Source organism: Sminthopsis crassicaudata, chromosome 1, assembly GCF_048593235.1.
Source record: "Sminthopsis crassicaudata isolate SCR6 chromosome 1, ASM4859323v1, whole genome shotgun sequence".
Lineage (NCBI taxonomy): Eukaryota > Metazoa > Chordata > Mammalia > Dasyuromorphia > Dasyuridae > Sminthopsis > Sminthopsis crassicaudata.
The window spans coordinates 664126490-664143916 of NC_133617.1; the positions used below are offsets into that span (position 1 = coordinate 664126490).

The 17427-nt window shown below is 45.2% G+C and overlaps 1 protein-coding gene across 1 annotated transcript in view; it reads right to left on the reverse strand.

Annotated features, from left to right (window-relative positions):
* NBEAL2 (neurobeachin like 2) overlaps positions 1-17427 on the reverse strand; it is an 80781-nt gene that overhangs the window by 10654 nt on the left and 52700 nt on the right. Inside the window, 15 exon segments of the mRNA XM_074283105.1 lie at positions 820-937; positions 1215-1324; positions 1666-1796; positions 5390-5530; positions 5618-5742; positions 6078-6173; positions 6892-6999; positions 7379-7512; positions 8512-8672; positions 9143-9269; positions 9658-9782; positions 10384-10541; positions 13658-13807; positions 14469-14774; positions 15448-15585. Coding sequence (XP_074139206.1) covers positions 820-937; positions 1215-1324; positions 1666-1796; positions 5390-5530; positions 5618-5742; positions 6078-6173; positions 6892-6999; positions 7379-7512; positions 8512-8672; positions 9143-9269; positions 9658-9782; positions 10384-10541; positions 13658-13807; positions 14469-14774; positions 15448-15585 — 2128 coding nt within the window.

Below are 17427 nucleotides of genomic sequence, written 5' to 3' on the forward strand. Positions count from 1 at the left end.
CAAGTAACAGACAGCTACATGATGGGAGAGATGATATAAATGTATCTATGTATGTATAGGAGATGGTGACGGAGACAGGATTCTAAAAAAAACTTACACGAACTAGGATGCTAGATCAAATCTAATGTAAAATTTCATAAGAATAAATGTGAAATACAATATTTGGACTCAGAAAAAAAAAATCAACTCCATAAATCCAAGATGGGGAAAGAAATGACTAAGGAGTAATTTTTATCTGAGAAGGATCTGGGAAGAGTAAGAGGCCATCCCTGCCCCCTGGAAGCTCCCAGACAGAAAACAGTTCAAGTTAACTTAGAATCACGTACTAAAGTGAATAGTTGAGATCTGAAGAAGTCAGAGAATGCTTTCTGAAGGAGGTGGAATGAGCGCTGGGCTGTAAAATATTCCAAGAGGATGAGACCTGCAAAGATCATCACACCCATAAAACAGATGGTGAAACTGAGGCTGAGAATAGATGGTGAAAAGATTTACCCAGTGTCACATAACTAGGATGTGGCCAGTGCTGAGGTGTTCAAATATAGTAAAATGTGAGCTTCTTGAGGACAGGGACACTTTTGTCCCCTTTTATCTCTGTAATATCTTGCACATTGTGGACATCCTCTCCTCCCCTCATTATGTGATCCAGAAGCTGGGTGAAATCCCTCTGAAGTCAGGGCTGCCCCCACCCAGCCCCATGGAGGCAGCAGGAGCCAAGGCCCACCTGGGGCCTCTACCCCTCCAGACCCAGACCCTGGCCCCCCTCCCAGCCTTGCCTCCGCCCCAGGAAGCCACAGCAGGCGAGCTAAGCCCTGCCCTCACCCTCGTAGGTGCAGTAGTAGAAGACATTGAGGGCCTCCACAGCGGCAGGCCCACGCTGCTTGCAGCCAAAGATGAGGTCGATCCATTCATGGAGGTGGGCAGACACATGCTCGGATTCCTGGGGGGGAAAGGGGGAATGGCCATGGGGGATCACCGTAGTCATAGGACCCCCTGCTGAGCTGGGGAGGGGGGAAAGGTCTGGGCTGGGGGAGTTAGGGGAGAGAGGGCAGAGAGGAAAAGGAGACCTGGGATGGACTGATGGCTGATGCATGGGGATGATGCATGGGGATGATGCACGGGTGAACGGCCAGTTTATTTCGCTCTTTGTAAGCCCCTCTCTGCCCCAGCCACTCCCCTCGCAGAGTTCTGTACTTGCATCAAACACCCCCACTTACCAAGGCCTTTCGATGCTGATGAATAAAGTCCTCCCGGCTACGGGCCCAGCGGGGGAGCACCACATCCCCCACCTTCTCATTGGTCAGCTGAAGGCTCCCCAGATCAAATCCTGGAGGGGACAGGAGGTAAGGGAGGGTCTTCAGGCCCCGTCTTCATTCTCCTTTGTCCCCTAGACCCATGATACCCCTCCCATTCTTCATCCTGCTTTTAGGTCCTGCATTCCTCCCTGCCCCTTAATTGTATAGCTCTCACCTTCTCTTCTGCCCCAGAACCAATATCCTTCCCATTCCTGTTCCCCAGTTCGATATTCCTCCCATCCCACAGCTATACATTTGTACCCCGTCCCAATTTTTCTAACAGTTTCCCCACTTCAGTTCCATTCTCTCTTCTCTACTCTGAGTTCAACTGTTCCCTTCTATCAGGATCTCCGCAGCCCCTGGTCTCCCTCACCATTCTGGTTTTCTAGAAAGTCAGGGAAGTAGAAAAACTCGGGAATGAGCTCCTTGACATCAGCCGGACTCTCCAGGCGGGCCTGCCAGGCAGCTGCCACAGAGTGGAACTGCCGGTCTGAGCAGTCAAATCTATAGGGGAGAACAGAGGGCTCTGGGAGGTGCACGGACGGAGTGGGTCAGGACAGACCTGGGGGATGAGTGAGTGGGTGGGTGTGGGAGCCCCTGGACTGAACCCCAGCTCTCCCACTGGGCCTCGGTGGGGCCTCCTGTGTGAAAAATGAAACCGGACCAAATGATGTCTAACGTCCCTGCCAGCTCCAAATCTTGAGAAAGCTACAAAACCCAGAACCATCAAAAGGGAAGATTCCTGGGAGACTCACATATGCCCACGTGCACGAAGAAATGAGGGATCTGTGAAAAACATGGACTGAAGAAATGGAAAAATTGAGACCTGTGAGAACAGAAACACTAGACAGGCCACGAAGAACAGAAAGACATGGCCTTGTAATGGCTAGAGGGAGGTGTAGAGAGATGAGCCAGGCCTTCATTGTCTCCTTCACTGACTGCAAAACTGGGAAAGTCACTCCCAGAACCAAGCCCCTGAGCTGGGAAAAGGAAGAACGTTCACAGAGCTCAGCACGTGTTCGGCATCTCAGCTGCCAAAGGGCTCAGGGCCACAGGCCCTCCACGCTCTGAATTTCCTGAAGTGGATTCTGCTTGGATTCTTTTTCCTGAGGGGGTAGTCCTAGCCTACATATTCAGTTTTCTATCAGGATCCTTAGGCTTTCTTCTGGCTATAGTCAGTACTGCAGGGCTACCCCTGCTGAGACCATTAATTTATTTTTTCCCACTATAAGCCCTTTTTATTGGCCAGGGATCTCATATTAAAGTACTTTATTGTATTTTTTAGCTCAAAGCAATGTCTATGAATAGAAATAACTGAAGACTTCACCATTTGGAGAAAATTGTTCTTGCCTTTAGACTCTTTTGAATACTCTATGAAAAATCCTTTCATCAAGCATACATTTTCCTGATTTATGTCAATTGATATTGATAATCAGAGGATTTTTGAACAACTCTCAGTGGTTATATCAAGGAATCTCATAATCTTAATACATCCATGAGAAACACTTTGTTAGAGGACAGACTTTAAGGCAATATCTTTTCCTGAATATTTTTCCTGCATGATTTTTTTTTCAAAGAAACCCTTTTGTACAGCATGAAAAATATGGGAATGTTTAAAAGAATTACACATATTTAATCTATATTAGATTGCTTGTTGTTTGGGGATGGGGAAACTCAGTAAGAGAGGAAGAAAAATATGGAACACTAAGTCTTGCAAAAATGAATGTTAAAAACTATCTTTGCATATGTTTGGAAAAATAAAAACTATTGGAAATTTTTAAAAAATCAACAATAAATACAGTGAGATACTGTATTAGTTATATCTTTCGATCCACAATGTAACTAAAAAAGTGATGTCTGCCGTAGAAGAATTATCCACAAAAGCCTATCTATTCCCTTCTCACATTTTCAAGTCTACTTCTGACAAATACATATCTTATTCTCATAAAGATTTTTTTAGAGATCAAGAAGTATATACAGATTCATAGTCTTATTATCTCCTCTATGTAAGTATTTATATTATCTACAATTTTCCCATTTTTAAAAACATTTCTTTCCTTCTTTGAGAAACAGCAAAGATTTCTCGTGTGCATATATGCTCTAGTCCAGCTGCCCCTCCTAGTTCTATCTTCTTAAATGCTATTTCTACTTAGAAACATCACACTTATAAACATTACAAACATGGACATGAAGTTTTAAAAACTAGAAGCGTGGTTACAGCATATCAAGGACAGAAAAAATGCTACAGAAATACTAGGAGATTTGTTCCATTTTCTGCCTTCTTACCTTCCTTTCCTTTTCATCTTTAAATGATCTTGGTATGAATTCGTTTTGTTAGGATTTCATACTAAGCTTTCTACACTTTCCCCCCCCCCCCCCCATCCTCTGTTTTTGGTGGCAACATTCCTCAACCTCCCACTATTTTCCTCCATAAAGTTTTATTCATTAGCCTGCCTTTGGCTACCACGTGTCTTAATTTGGCAGGAAGTTCCAGTGTTTGCTGGCTAAGATGAATCCAGGCCTTTTAAAACTTCCTTTTTTGGCTAGTTTATATTAGTTTAGTCTCTTAGAAATGGTGATAGTCAAAGTCAATATTTTTATCTTTATCCATTTCCCATTTTTCAGAGGTCATTTAAAAAATAGCTTAGTTTGAAGTTGTTATAAGTACATCTGTAATAATTGTATGCGGCTGGTCCTTCTTATGTTTAATTTTTCTAATTTAGTGTTGATTTTGACTTTTTCAGACTTGATGGTCTGACCCTATATATACATATATATGCACACACACACATACACACACATACATACACACAGCAAATTCTGAAATTAATTCCATATTATTTCTTGTCTGTTAAAATTATAGTAATTCTCTTTCTTTTCTTTTTTTTTTTTTTTTTAACTGAGGCAGTTGGGATTAAGTGACTTGCCCAGGGTCACACAGCTAGGAAGTGTTAAGTGTTTGAGGCTGAATTTGAACTCAGGCCCTCCTGAATTCAGGGCTGGTGCTCTATCCACTGCACCACCTAGCTGCCCAGTAATTTTTATTTCATGTGATGTTTTGTTTGCTATGTCTAACCCCCTTCCAACTCTTCTTGCAGAATGTATTTATGATGTATTATAGGTAATAGATAAGCCTTTGACCTCTTTTATTTCTTAATCCTAGATTTTGCTTTCCAATATATTTTTATTTTTGAAACTTTATTTCCCTATCTTGCTATTTCTGGGCCTGGTTTGGCACAGGAGCTTTGACTACTCTGTTTCTGACCCGAACCAGTTTGTTCCACCTTACAAAGCATGATGGTTTCCCACTCCCAGGGACTCAGTGTGTTAAGGCTGGACTTAGTGTGGACCCCTGACTTTAGTGCTACAACTCAGAACTCCTGAGATCAAATGACCCATCAGTCTCAACTTTGCCCCATAGCGGGAATTACAGGCACATGCTAGCACACCAGGCTCCTATATGTTTATTTTACTGCTCACTTTCATAGGCTGACTTTGCTTCCTCCAAATGACACTCCATCTTCCATTCACACCCCACTTCCTTGTCTCCATTCTTTGGGTCACATAATTCCCTATGCCTGGAATAAATTTCCATCTCCATCAGATGAAACCCTTCCCTTCCTTCATGTCCCACCTTGGGGCTACATACGATCTCCCCCTCTTTATACATTCATGTTTCTTTTGGGCTCTATCTTTGCACTTTGCATCATCACTCTTTATGCACGTAGTTTTAATCCCACTGGACTGTAAGATACTTGATACCAAAGCCATATTTGTAGCTAACTTAAGATCATAGGATTTAGAGCAAGAGGTGGCCTTAGACATCATTGGGTTCAACTCTTTCATTTCACAGATGAATAAACTGAGGGCCAGAAAACTGAAGCAATTGCCCAAGATCCTACAGGGGGTGGTCATGGAGCCAGATTTTTTACTCCAAATAGGGGCTCTATGCTGCTTTTCAACTGTATACTGCACAGCATGCGCAGAGTCTTATAGACGCCGGGCACGTGATAAATGTTTGTTCAATGAGTTATCCCACCTCCAGGAAGAAGACCAGCAGTCCCTCTCCCATCTGCGCCCACATCCCACCCCCGTACCGGCCACTTTGCAGCTGGATGTGCAGGGAGGTAAATGGCTCCATTCGGATGAGGTAGTGCATGACGCCGGCTGCATTGGAGTAATGGGTGCCGTAGTGAAACTTGTCGGTGGTGCCTGTGGGGTCCTCAAAGCTCTCATACCTGGGAAAGGTCAGGGAGCAGGGAGCTCAGCAGGAAGCCCACCTGCCTCCCCCCCATGCCTCTCCAGGGGACCCATGAGCGGCTCACTTCTCTCGGACAAGCTGTGCGTGTTTGGAGTTCACCACCCCAATGGGCTTAGACAGGTCCCGGAACACAGAAGGGTCATTCAGGTCCAGAGTCTCGGATGTGTAATCCTGCAGGATCCAGGGGAACTGCAAGAGATGGGCATGGGGAAGGGGATGTCAGTCACAGAAAGCAGGGGACGCCCCAAGACCTGAGAGAGGAGAGTGGGAATAAGGGATTAAGCGGATGGGGCCAGAGGGTTCGGGGCAGGAGAGAGGTCTCCAGGGGAGTGAGACTGACTGTGCGCAGGGGAGGAATGTGGAGGGGGTGCGCCTGGGGACATGGGCTGGGACAAGGAGACTGATGGAGGGCAAGTGTTGGGGGATGACCCATGGGGAACAATGGAAGGGGCCGGGAGACCATGGTGGAGCAGGGAGGGAACCCTAGAATTAAGGAAGAGGAAAATACAGTCTGGGAGCCTTACCACAGGGTACTGGGAGAGGTCGTTGTAGGTTCTCCCAGCAATGGTATTGAGCTGCATCAGGTACTCAAAGTTGGAAATCTCTCGGTGGACCCATTTCTGGGAAGAAAAGAACACAAAGTGTACATGTTTGAGGGACACAAGGCCCACCCTGCAGGGCCCCCTCGGGATCTGATTTGGAGTTTTGGTTTTGCAGCACTCAATTTAGGGAAGCCCTGACCAACGTGTAGGGAGTGAGGTGGAGGCACTAGATGAACCCTGCTAGGTTCAAGACTGTGTAATGTTGCAAATCATTGAATCCAATCCTTCTTATTTCTTAGATAAGAATTCTGAACCTCAGGGAGGATAAATGTCCAAGTTTACCCAGGCAGGAAGTGCAAGAGACAACCTGCACTTCCATGCCCAAGGTGACATTGTTCCCCAGGACAGAAATGCCCTCTCTTTGCCAGAGGCAGTCATGAAAAGGCAGTTCAAATATCACTTCCTCGCTGATACTTTGGGTCAATGATGAACTCCTTCTGGATCTCTCTTATTTTTTTTAATTAAAAATTTTTTTTTCTGATCTCTCGATGGATATTGCTTTATGATATTTGGCATACTATTATAAATTAGTTATCTGTCTGAGTTTCATTCCTTTTACCAGACTAAGAACCCTATGAAGGCAGGATCTGTATTTTGTTTGAACTTAAGATCTCCACTCAGTGCTCAGAACAGTTCCCTGTGCACAGTAAGTGCTTAAGAAATATTTGTTATGTTACACACCATACTTTGAAGAACAAGGAATGACAGAGGAAGGGAGCAGGAGTGGTTTGCTTACCTGAGTCAGGCCAGAAGCTCGAAGCATCTCCTGTGGAGAGTGGCTTCCATAATAGCCCTGGCTGGGGGGCCGCAGTCCCAGAATGCATGAGTACACCTTGTTCCGCACCTTAGAGGGAGCCAACCTGGTCAGAGGGTGGGGGCCATACCAGACCATGGAGCTCTGACCCCAGTCTTCCCATCCCCAATATGTACATGGACTTAAGCTCTTATGTTGGGGAGACTCAGTGCTAGCCAAGAACCAAGAGCCACCTCCAAAGGGAGAGAGTGGAGTCACAGAAGAAACTGAGAAGGAAAGAGGGGATCAGTAAACTTCCCCAAGAGAAGGTGGGGCCTCGAGTTCTCTGAAGAACAGAATAATGGGAATCACTCTGTGGGGGAAAGGCTACCCATATCTTACTGGGAAAACCTGACATGATAGGTAGGATGAATGGAGAGTTTGGACTTAAATGTATAGGAAGCTCCTGGGAAAAGCTTCAATTCCCCACCTTTCGAGGGAAATTGAGGAAATAGTTGGCCTGGTCAATGAAGAAGAGCTCCAGGGCCGAGCGTCGGAGATTGTAACGCCGAAGGTGGACTTCTCGGAGCTGGGAGAGCGGCCGCCGGAAATCATACCCAATGCCTGGGAGACAGAGGTGGGTTCTTTCCCTTGACCTGGTCAACAGCCCCATTCCATTCCCACACAATCCCCCTGCCCACTATCCCTCTCCTTCTGCTTCCAGGGACTCTACCAGACTCAAGCCCAATACTGTCCACCCACAGGCAGGTCTCCTGTGCTTTCATCACTCCCTAATCCCACTCAGGATGCTTTCCCTTCATAATCCTATGCACATTCACAAGAGGCTGGAAATAATCAAAAGGAAATGAACAGGATCCAGTAAGGCATTTCCTACTACTATTACTACTATAAAAAAATTGTGATTGCATCCATAAAGACATGCCCTCCATGCTTGAGAAAAAATAGTTTCATGAGTTGCTGAAGTTAAAGTATTCATAACCTAGTGATGAACCTTCTAGTAATGGGCCTCTTTGAAGTTAGCTAGACTGTAAGCTCCTTGAGGACCGACATTGTGTCTTTTTCTTTTAACCTCTATACTTCAACACTGAACACACTGAACTACCTTAGACATCCGAAGCATTTATTAAACTTCCTACAGATGAACCTATCTGAACTTAGATTATAAGCCCCTTGAGGACAGGAACTATATCTTTTTTTTATTACAATCTTGGTACTTGAACACTGAACACAGAGCTTTAGATATTGTAAATATTTAATAAATGTGAGTTGAACTTTAATTTAGCTAGTCCCAATTTGGTAGGATTTGCTGGAACTTGTACTCTGCAGGCATGGCTTTGAGAAACCCTGGGTCATCTCCATGTCCTGATAAGATTTTGAGCAGGACATCAGAGGAAAAATAGTCACATTAACACATAATTCTAGAGCACCTTCAGGTGTGCTTCCATTCCCTCATCTGATTCCACAAGAACCCTGCGAACAGGCCAAGCAGGCACGGTTGTCACCACTTTAGAGATGAAGTCCACAACAAATGGACTTGCCTAACAAAGCAGGAAACAGCACAAGCCAGAGAAGCACAGGTGGCTTGTTCCCCCAGACACTCACCCTCCTCTGTCTCCTCCTTTTCTACGCTGCAGTCATAGAAGTAGAGGTGCTGCGTGGTCACTTCAAGACGGCCTGGGATGACAGCCACAATTGTGATGAGCTGGCAGTCCTCCCACAGCACAAGCTTCTCCTGCTGCCCGCCAGGCTCTGAGGACTCCGTGCTAAGGAAAAGGGGGACGAGCACAGGGGACGTGAGGGGAGCCAGGCTCCAGGAAGATCCTGGTTTTTGCTTCCTGAGATGCTGCACGGAGAGCTGAAACCACACTACATCCTGCTCAGCACCAGTACCCACCTGGCAATACAAATCCTCTGCTCTCATTATGTCTGGGAGCCTTGTCTATCATGCTCTTCTTGAAGCCCTCCTAATTTTGGTCATCTCTGGAGCAATAGCTTACATCATTCATTTTTCTGTGAGCCCATGCTACTCCCAAACCTTGGTATACCCCAAACACCAAGGTACACTAAGAGTTCCTGAAGGACAAGAATTATATTCATCTCTCCCTCCCCCCCCCCAAAGAAATTTTGGGACACGGAAAACCTTTAATTAAGGCTAGTTAACTTAAATCAGATTCCTTGCACCCTCTGACTCTTGGTTCTCTAGTCTATGCCCACTGTGGTGCCCCATGCTCACACTGTGTCCAGTACAGTCAGCTCCTCCTCCCCCAGTTGGTCTTCCTCCAATGTGCTGACCTTGGCCTCCTTGGCCACAGTCAGGGGCAGGGAATCCTCTGTGGAGGGTGTCAGGTGATCAGTAGCACCTGTGAGACAGATGTCAATCAAAAATATTTAAGTGCTTGCCACATGCCTTGCACTATGCTAAGCATACAAAGAAAGGCAAAAACAAACTCAATCCCTGCCCTCAAGAGACTTATGATCTAATGGGGAAGACCACATGTAAACGACTACACAAGACACGCACAGTGTGGATGGAAAAGAATCTTAGAATGCATCAGTAGTTGGGAGAAGAAGACAAGGCAGAGGAACAGACTCCAGTGTGGGGAGGGAGAGGAAGAAGGGAGATTGGAACTCTTGATTCCTGGGTTCTCCCAGGCTCTTCTTAGGGCTTCTGAATCCTGTGCTTGCATTCCTGAGAAAGGTCGCTAAGGGATCAGAAGGCCCCTTTAATGTCTTCAGTCCCTCATTTACCCAAGTTGTCTCGAAGAGCACTGGCCTCACTGTGCTGATCAAAGTGATAATTGGGCACCAACTTCAGCCGCATCCGGGAGTAAGTCTCAGCACTGGATAGCTTCCATCGAGGAGGAGGAGGATTTCTATAAGAGAGCAAGAGAAGGTCGGGGAACAAGGGAGCAGAGAGATGTTTTTGTTTATTTACTTTTTTTTTTCTTTGAGACTGACTCTCTTCACCTTGCAGGGGCAGGACAGTGGTCACTCCCAAGTCAGATCCTGCTACAGACTGGTTTGGAGTTTGCACTGCTACACTTCCAGCTTGGACCAGTTCACCATAAGAGTGCTTGCCTTATTGGTGCCAGACTTAGTATGGCCATCCAATTGCCTTTAGCCTTTCTGTAGTTCAGAACTCCCACCGGCCTCAATCTCCCCACTGGCAAGGCTCATAGGCATGTACCAAGATGCCTGGCACAAGGGATCAGTAGTGAGCCACAAAAGGTCAGGAAGGGAAGTAAGCAAGAAGGAGAGAAATGCTGCCAAGCTGCCTTCTCAGGTTCAGTGTTTATTGCAGCCCTCTAGTAATTATTTCTCCTGTTCTAGAAAACTATGCCTGCAGACCACACAGTTCATTGGCCCTTTAAATCAGGCCCCATCACTTCACTCTAGACTACTCCTAGATAGCCCTCCCCTTACCCAGAAGAAAAATTTCCTCCTGTCTATCCAATCCTCACCGCCCATACTCACCTCTGGGCCCAGGCAGAGCGGGGCGCCGTGAGCAAACGGGACAGGGCCTTCCAGTGCAGCAAAGCTATGGAGTGCTGGGAGGCCAGCTGCTTTTGTACACAGCTATAACGCTTTCCCTCTGACCGGCCCCTCTTCATTACTGGTTCCAGCACCAACTCCTAGAGGAAAGTAAGGGGCCTCGTAAAGCAGGAGCCTCTGGGTAAAGAACCTTCAACCTCAAGTAGCATTCTGCAGATCTAGTTCTCACTCATTATCTACAATTCCCACTTCAAAGTCATTGAGAATGTCAGAAATTGCTCAAAGTCACACAGATAATAAAGAGCCGCATCTGAATTTGAACTTGGGTCCCCTGACTCAAAATGACCTTTTTGAAATGCCTCAATGTGTAAGCCTGAAATGCCCTCCCTGTTCCCACTCATTTATTGTTCATATCCACGAAGCCTTTCTTGATACCTTCAGGTCATTCAACATTGCTTAGCATAGTGCCTGCTCCAAGTATAGACTTAATAAATGCTTCACTAATTTTCCCCCTTTCTGATGATCTGGGGTTCAAAGATGAAAAAAAAAATAAGTAAAGAAAAGTACAATTTTGGAGAAAGATGCTGGAGGGCAAGCATACTAATGTACTATTCTGCACTGAAGCTGTGAAACGGCCATTCTGAAAAGCAATTTGGAGTTATACGCCAAAAGTTATTAAATAGTGCATATCCTTTGACCTGGTGATACCATTCCCTATTAGTCATAGGAGAAAGAGGGAAAGGGCCTGTAAATATTAAAAAATGTTCATAAAAAAACTGGAAACTAAGGAGTATGGCTAAACAAATATACAAAAATACAGATATAATAGGATATATATATATATATATATATATATATATATATAAAATATAAAGGATAGGATTATGCAAAATGACCAGATTTAGGAGAACTGTTTATTCAATGACGGTAATAAAGTCACAGTTAACAACTTTGAAAGACTTCAGAACTTTGATCAAAGCATGTCTTTAACAAAGCTATAATAAAGGGGCAACTACTTACCTGGATAGACCAACTAGCCCTGGAGTCTCCCTGATTACAAATCCAGCCTCAGACACTTGATATATAGTAGCTATGCGGCTCTGGGCAAGTCACTTAACCCTGATTGCTTCACAAAAAATCAAAACCACCAACAAATACCTGATGATAAAATATGCCTCTTACTTCTTGATAGAGGGGTATTTAAATAGGTACAGAATGAGATTCCATTCTGAAACAAGGCCAGTGTGTCAATTCATTTAATTGACTTCATTTATTTGTTACAATGAAGAGCTTCTTTTTGATGGGACTTGATAAATATGCAAAAAAAATTTTTAAATAACAACAACAAAAAAAAAGTTAGCAGCTCAAAGACTAGGCAAAAGGCCAAGTGAGCCAAGATGGGAATGAAACCAGAGATTTAAAGGATGAGGACATACATTATGTTAAGCTTAAAGGGAAGGAGGAAAGGAAAAAGTACTTGCTATGTGCCGGCCATTGTGCTAAGTACTTTACAAATATTATTTCATTTGATCTTCACAACAACATTAGAAGGAAGAAGCTTAAGCAAGTGAGAAGGGAAAGAAAGTCTTCTTTAAAGGCATGTTAAAGGAGTTGATAGACAAAAGAAATCATAGGTTCATTAATTTAGAGATGGGGGAATTTGGGGCAACCAAATTTTTTGATAGGACTGGCATTTGAACCAAGGTCACTGAGTGCCATATCCAGTGCTCACTACACTACTTTTCATCATTTATCAGAAGTAAGAGTATGCACAAGAAGCTTCACATCTGCTTTGAGTTGCTGCACTCAAATATATCATGTTTTACATCCTGATTGATAAGACCCAGTGCTTTAACATCTTATAATACAGATGCATTACCCTTTACCACCAGCTGGTGGTGGTAAATGCAACATTACAGAGACTTGCAAAAAGGAAAACTATCCTGAGCACAGACCAGAGAAATTTACCAGCTCACAGGTAATAAATACACAAAAACTCCCTTTCCCCTTAAGTGGATTCAAAAGATTTTCCTTCCTGTGCAGTTTCTTTATAGGAATGTGAGCAATAGCTCTGCCTCACCTTTAAGTCCTGTGGACTGGGGCAGGATTCCTTCCCATCCCACACAACTCTACTTTTCTACCTTTGTTCCACGGAGTCAGGGCAGTGCTAGGGTCCAGGGGAAGCAGTCCTGGCTTTAGAGTCAGAAGAACTAGCTCTGCTATCGACCAGCTCTATGACCACGGACAAATCGTCACCTTTGTGCATTGAGACAGCCGGACTACAGAGTTAGAAAGCCCCTTCCAACTTGGTTCCCTGTGATGTGAAAGTATTCTCCAGGACTCCCCAGCCGCTCTTGATTAGTTAAGAATTTTTCTATTTTTTTAAAAGAGTTTTTGTTTTAATCAGAGTTAGATAGTGGATTGCTCTGTTATTCTGGCAAATCAAAAGAGATGTATGGTATATACATAAAGTGCAAATCCTAAGGCTCCATATTAATGTCAACTGCTGTTTTAGAGGCTTCCTTTTTTCTGTATTTTAGGAATTTAGGAAAATTCATTGCAAATCTAAAAGGACATTATAAATGTGAGCCAACATCATCACCATCACTTGGAAGGTGACATAACCTGAAGGGGATCACAGAAATTCAGCACCTAAAAGGAGTGCAGGTCTCATTTAGCCCAGCTTGTGTCCAAGCAGAAAACCATTCAACAACAGTCCTGGTCAGCTGTCATTAAGCCTCCACGGGGCCACTTCCAGTGAGAGAGAATTGACTCCCTTCTCAAGGCAGCTCTCCTTCTCTGGGGCGGCTCCCTTAGTGAGTTAGTTGCTCCTAACTGGAGCAGCCATTAGCCTTTCTAGCTGTGCTCTCAGTCTGACTCTGGGGAGGCTGAGAAGGATGCTCTTCCTCATCACAACCCTTCAGTATTTAAAGATATAAACTATGTGTCCCCTGATTTTTTTCTTCTTTAGGCTAAAAACAACAATTCAATTCTTCATGTTTCCATGTGGGGTTTTCCTAGCAAAGACACTGGAGTGGTTTGCCATGTTCTTCTCCAGCTCATTTTATAGATGAGGAAATTGAGGCAAACAGGAAGTGACTTAGCCAATCTCACACAGCTAGGAAGTGTCTGCGGTACCCAGAAACTCCCAAATTTGAACTCGGCTACTTTTGGTAACTAAGTCTCCATGAATCTACTGGTCAATCATAATCTGCCCATATTGAAGGCTGCCCCACCTCCCCGATACCCCAGAAACCTGGAAGAGGTGCCGGCTCTCGGTCCGCTCCCGATCCCTGCGAAGGCTGCTGCTCATGAGAGCATCATAGCAGGAGTTCCAAAAACTGGACATGTGGTCGTGGCTTCTGGCATAAGTGTCCATCTCAAACTGGGACATGGCAGGCTGTACCTGGGGAGGGGGAAATGAGCCCCGAGCTGAAAAGGATGAGCCCAGAAGCACTTAGCCCAGGGCAATGCCCTCAGCCCAAGAAAGACATAGCAAAGGGTAAGCAGGAATGCACCCAGCTAAGATGGATAGCTCCAACTCCCCTCCTCATTTTTAGACCACTCTTTTACCTCTTTCTTACTCCTCTATGTCCTCTATCCACTCCCCTTTCCTGCTCCTATTATGTATTTCCTCAGTCCTCCCAGCTTCCCCCCCCAGATATCTCTCCAGCCCTACAATTCTGCTCTCCTTCCTCCTTTCCTCTGGCTGCCATCATCACCCCCTATCTAGCCTCTTCATACTCTTCCCTTTCAGACCTCATTCCCAGGCCAGGGTCACAGAACAATTTGATGTTAGAGACAGGAGGAATCTTAGAAATGATCTGGTGTAACCTTTCATTTTACAGAAAGGGAAACTGAGGCACAAGTCAGGTATGACAGTAAATTAGCAGGAGAATTGTAAACCCAGATGCAATTCCTTCCATGGTGCTCTTTCCACTACCATCTACCTTCTTCTTCTTCTCTGTCCCTCCCTGTCCATTCGCCCACCTCCCCCACTCTCCCTCGCCCCTCCCCTCTCTGTCCTCCCACTCCCCCTGTATTTCTGGCATCCGTCCAGCAGGTACCTGTTTGTCAATGAAGAGCCGCCATTCTGGGGATGTGCAAAAAGCTTGGAAGTCCTCGTAGAAGGTGGGGCTGCCGTTGGTGGGTGGCAGGGAGGGCAGCCCCCACTGCAGGCCCAGGGCTGTGTAGGCCCTATCCAGCAAGGTCCGGACCAGGGGCACAAGCCAGGAGCAGCGCTCAGATTCTGCCTCCAGTGCCCGCGCCAGGGGAGCCTCCAGCTTGGCCAGCAGGTAGCAGGCCTCCTCCCGTCGCGGTGGCACCGCTGTCTGTAACAGGCCATGGAGCTTCACGTAGGCCAGGGCATGGAGCTGGGGGAAAGCACAGGTTAAGGGCAGATGGACCCACCCCCAAAGGGAATGGGAAGGACGGGGAGAGACAGTACGGGAAGCCAAGGCAAAAAGGGCACTGAGGGCACCATGGCACGTTGATCACAGCTCTATAGGAGCTACTACTCTTTGGATGAACTGCTTTTGAATACTTGTTCATATAAAATCTGATTTTTCTAAATTAAAGCTTTTTACTTTCAAAATATATACATGGATAATTTTCAACATTCACTCTTATAAAACCTTGTGTACTTGTTTCCCCTCTTCCCTTTTTCCCACCCCCATCCCTAGACAGCAAGTGATCCAATATATGTTAAACATGTGCAATTTTTCTATACATATTTCCACAAATATCTGATTTTTTTTAATGTATCGATCGGTTTTGCTGAAATTTTTTTCTCTTTTTCCTTTTGAAAAAAAATCTTTTTAAGATAGGTAAACAGAGACCCAGAGAGAGAAACAATTTGACATAGGTCACAAGCAAGTAAGCAATGGAGCTAGCAAGAGGAGCCACGTATCTTGCTTCTCAATGAGATCCGAGCTCCCCTGGCCCTCAAGGGCAGGATAAAGCTCCAGAGGGTCACGGTTAAGACAGGTGGAGGCTTGGGGGATAAAAGGCCCCCTTTTCTTCCCTTCCCGGGGAAGGGGGTCTCACCTGGGTGTCTTCTAACAGCATGTAGCCAAGGACAAGGCGCAGCCCAATCTGTGCCATCTCCCGGAGGTCAGCGGCACCATTGGTCAGATGCTGCCATACCCCTAGGTGATCCAGCAGGCTGCTTACACCTTCAAAGAGCTGCCAAGGAAAGCCACGAGATCAGGGAGGGAGATGGGTACCCAGAAACTCCCAGAGGACAGGGGGGACCCAAGGGAGGAACCGGAGCGAGCAGGGTCGTTACAGGGAGACAAGAAGGGGGGGAGCGAACATTCAGACTCATGACTCAACAGGATATATAACTGGCAGGGGGCGATCATCGGGTCCAACCTCTTGTTTTATAAACAGAAACAATGAGGCTATGAGAGGTTGAATGATTTGCCTAATAGCAGATATGTCATCCACACACACACAGTAATAATTAATAGACAAATAGATGAATAGAGAGATGGATGGATAATGACTCCCATTTCTATAGCACTTTACAATTTACTTTTCTCACAACAATTGTTTGAATCAGGCAGGTAATTTTTTTATTATTACATCCACTTTTTAGATGGGAAAATTAAATCATTAAAGAGCAACTGATTTGCCTAGCTAAGCAAATAAGTAAGTTCAACATTTGAACCCAGAGCTCCTAGAACCTTTTCCTCTAAGGTACCCATCCATCTACCTTGCATGTATTGTGTATATATCCAATGAATTGCATATTTTCTTCCCCACAAGAACATGAGCTCCTTGGGGGCAGGGATTGTTTTTTAAAAATTTTGTTTGCATCCCTAACACTTATCACAGGGCACATAATAGGCACTTAATAAAAGTTACTGAATGATCTACATCCCAGTGTTGTCTCACATTCACTGATGCAGACACATAGTGTGATATTCATTGAACAATAATTTCTCCATGCCTGGCCTTGTGGTAGGCATAGGAGTCAAATCTAGCTGGGGAGATAAAATATAAATACATTGAAAATATGAACATATGAAAAACTCTGACTCCTGAATCTTCCATTCTGGAAATCCTTCCTCTTCCAAGAAAGCCTCTCTTGGTTCCCCCCATCTCCTACACCCACAGTGCCTTATCTTCCTCTGAGATGTCACAGCACTCTATGTGTTATAACAACATAAATAAAATAACAAATTTTTTTCTGGATCAGATCTGACATTTTGTTATTGTTGTTATAATAGGAAACTTCCAATGAAGAAATTCCTTCTACCGATGGAGACTTGCACCTACTTTTCAATTTATAGTCTTGAGCGTAGCCTGGGTCAGGGGGACAGAGAGATTAAGTACTTGCCCAGAGTCATAGTTAGTACATGTCAGAAGTAATTTTTCTTAGTCCAAAGCCAGGTCTCTCTAGTGCCGATACCACGCTCATATCCTCCTGTTTACGCTCAGTAGGGTTTGGGAAATAGGGAAGAACATCCATAAAGCCAGAGGTACCACTGAGGCTGAGTAAAGCATCCTGACTGAGAGAAAGGGCTGATAACAGGACTGAAAGGTAGATTTGAGAAGGGAGAAATGGGAGGGAGACATAAGTACCCAGAAAATCAATACAAGGTGATTGGAGGGAAGGCACTAGCAGCTGGGGGAAATCATATAAGACTCTTTCAATGCCTTCAATGGCGTGCCCCTGAACTGACCTTGAAGGAAAGTGGGTGTTAGGAAGGCTGGGGAGGGCGGAGAGATGTGAGAAAGACCGCCAGGTAGAAAGGATGAGAAGAAGGCGGCTAGATAGGAGCCTGGACTGGGAGGTTTGCAAAGGGGGACGGTTTGAAATTCAGAACTAGAAGGAATCGAATCCAGTTCCTTCTGAATGCAAAGCTAGTACCTCACCCCACTGACTGGCTGCCTGCTAAGGACCAAGGTTTTTCCAGTAGTGTGGCAATAAGATGCACTCAGACAGGCAGACAGACTAGGAGCTTCTGAGTGCCCCCAGAGTGCCCAGCTCCCTCCATGCCCTGCTCTCTCCCTCTCACA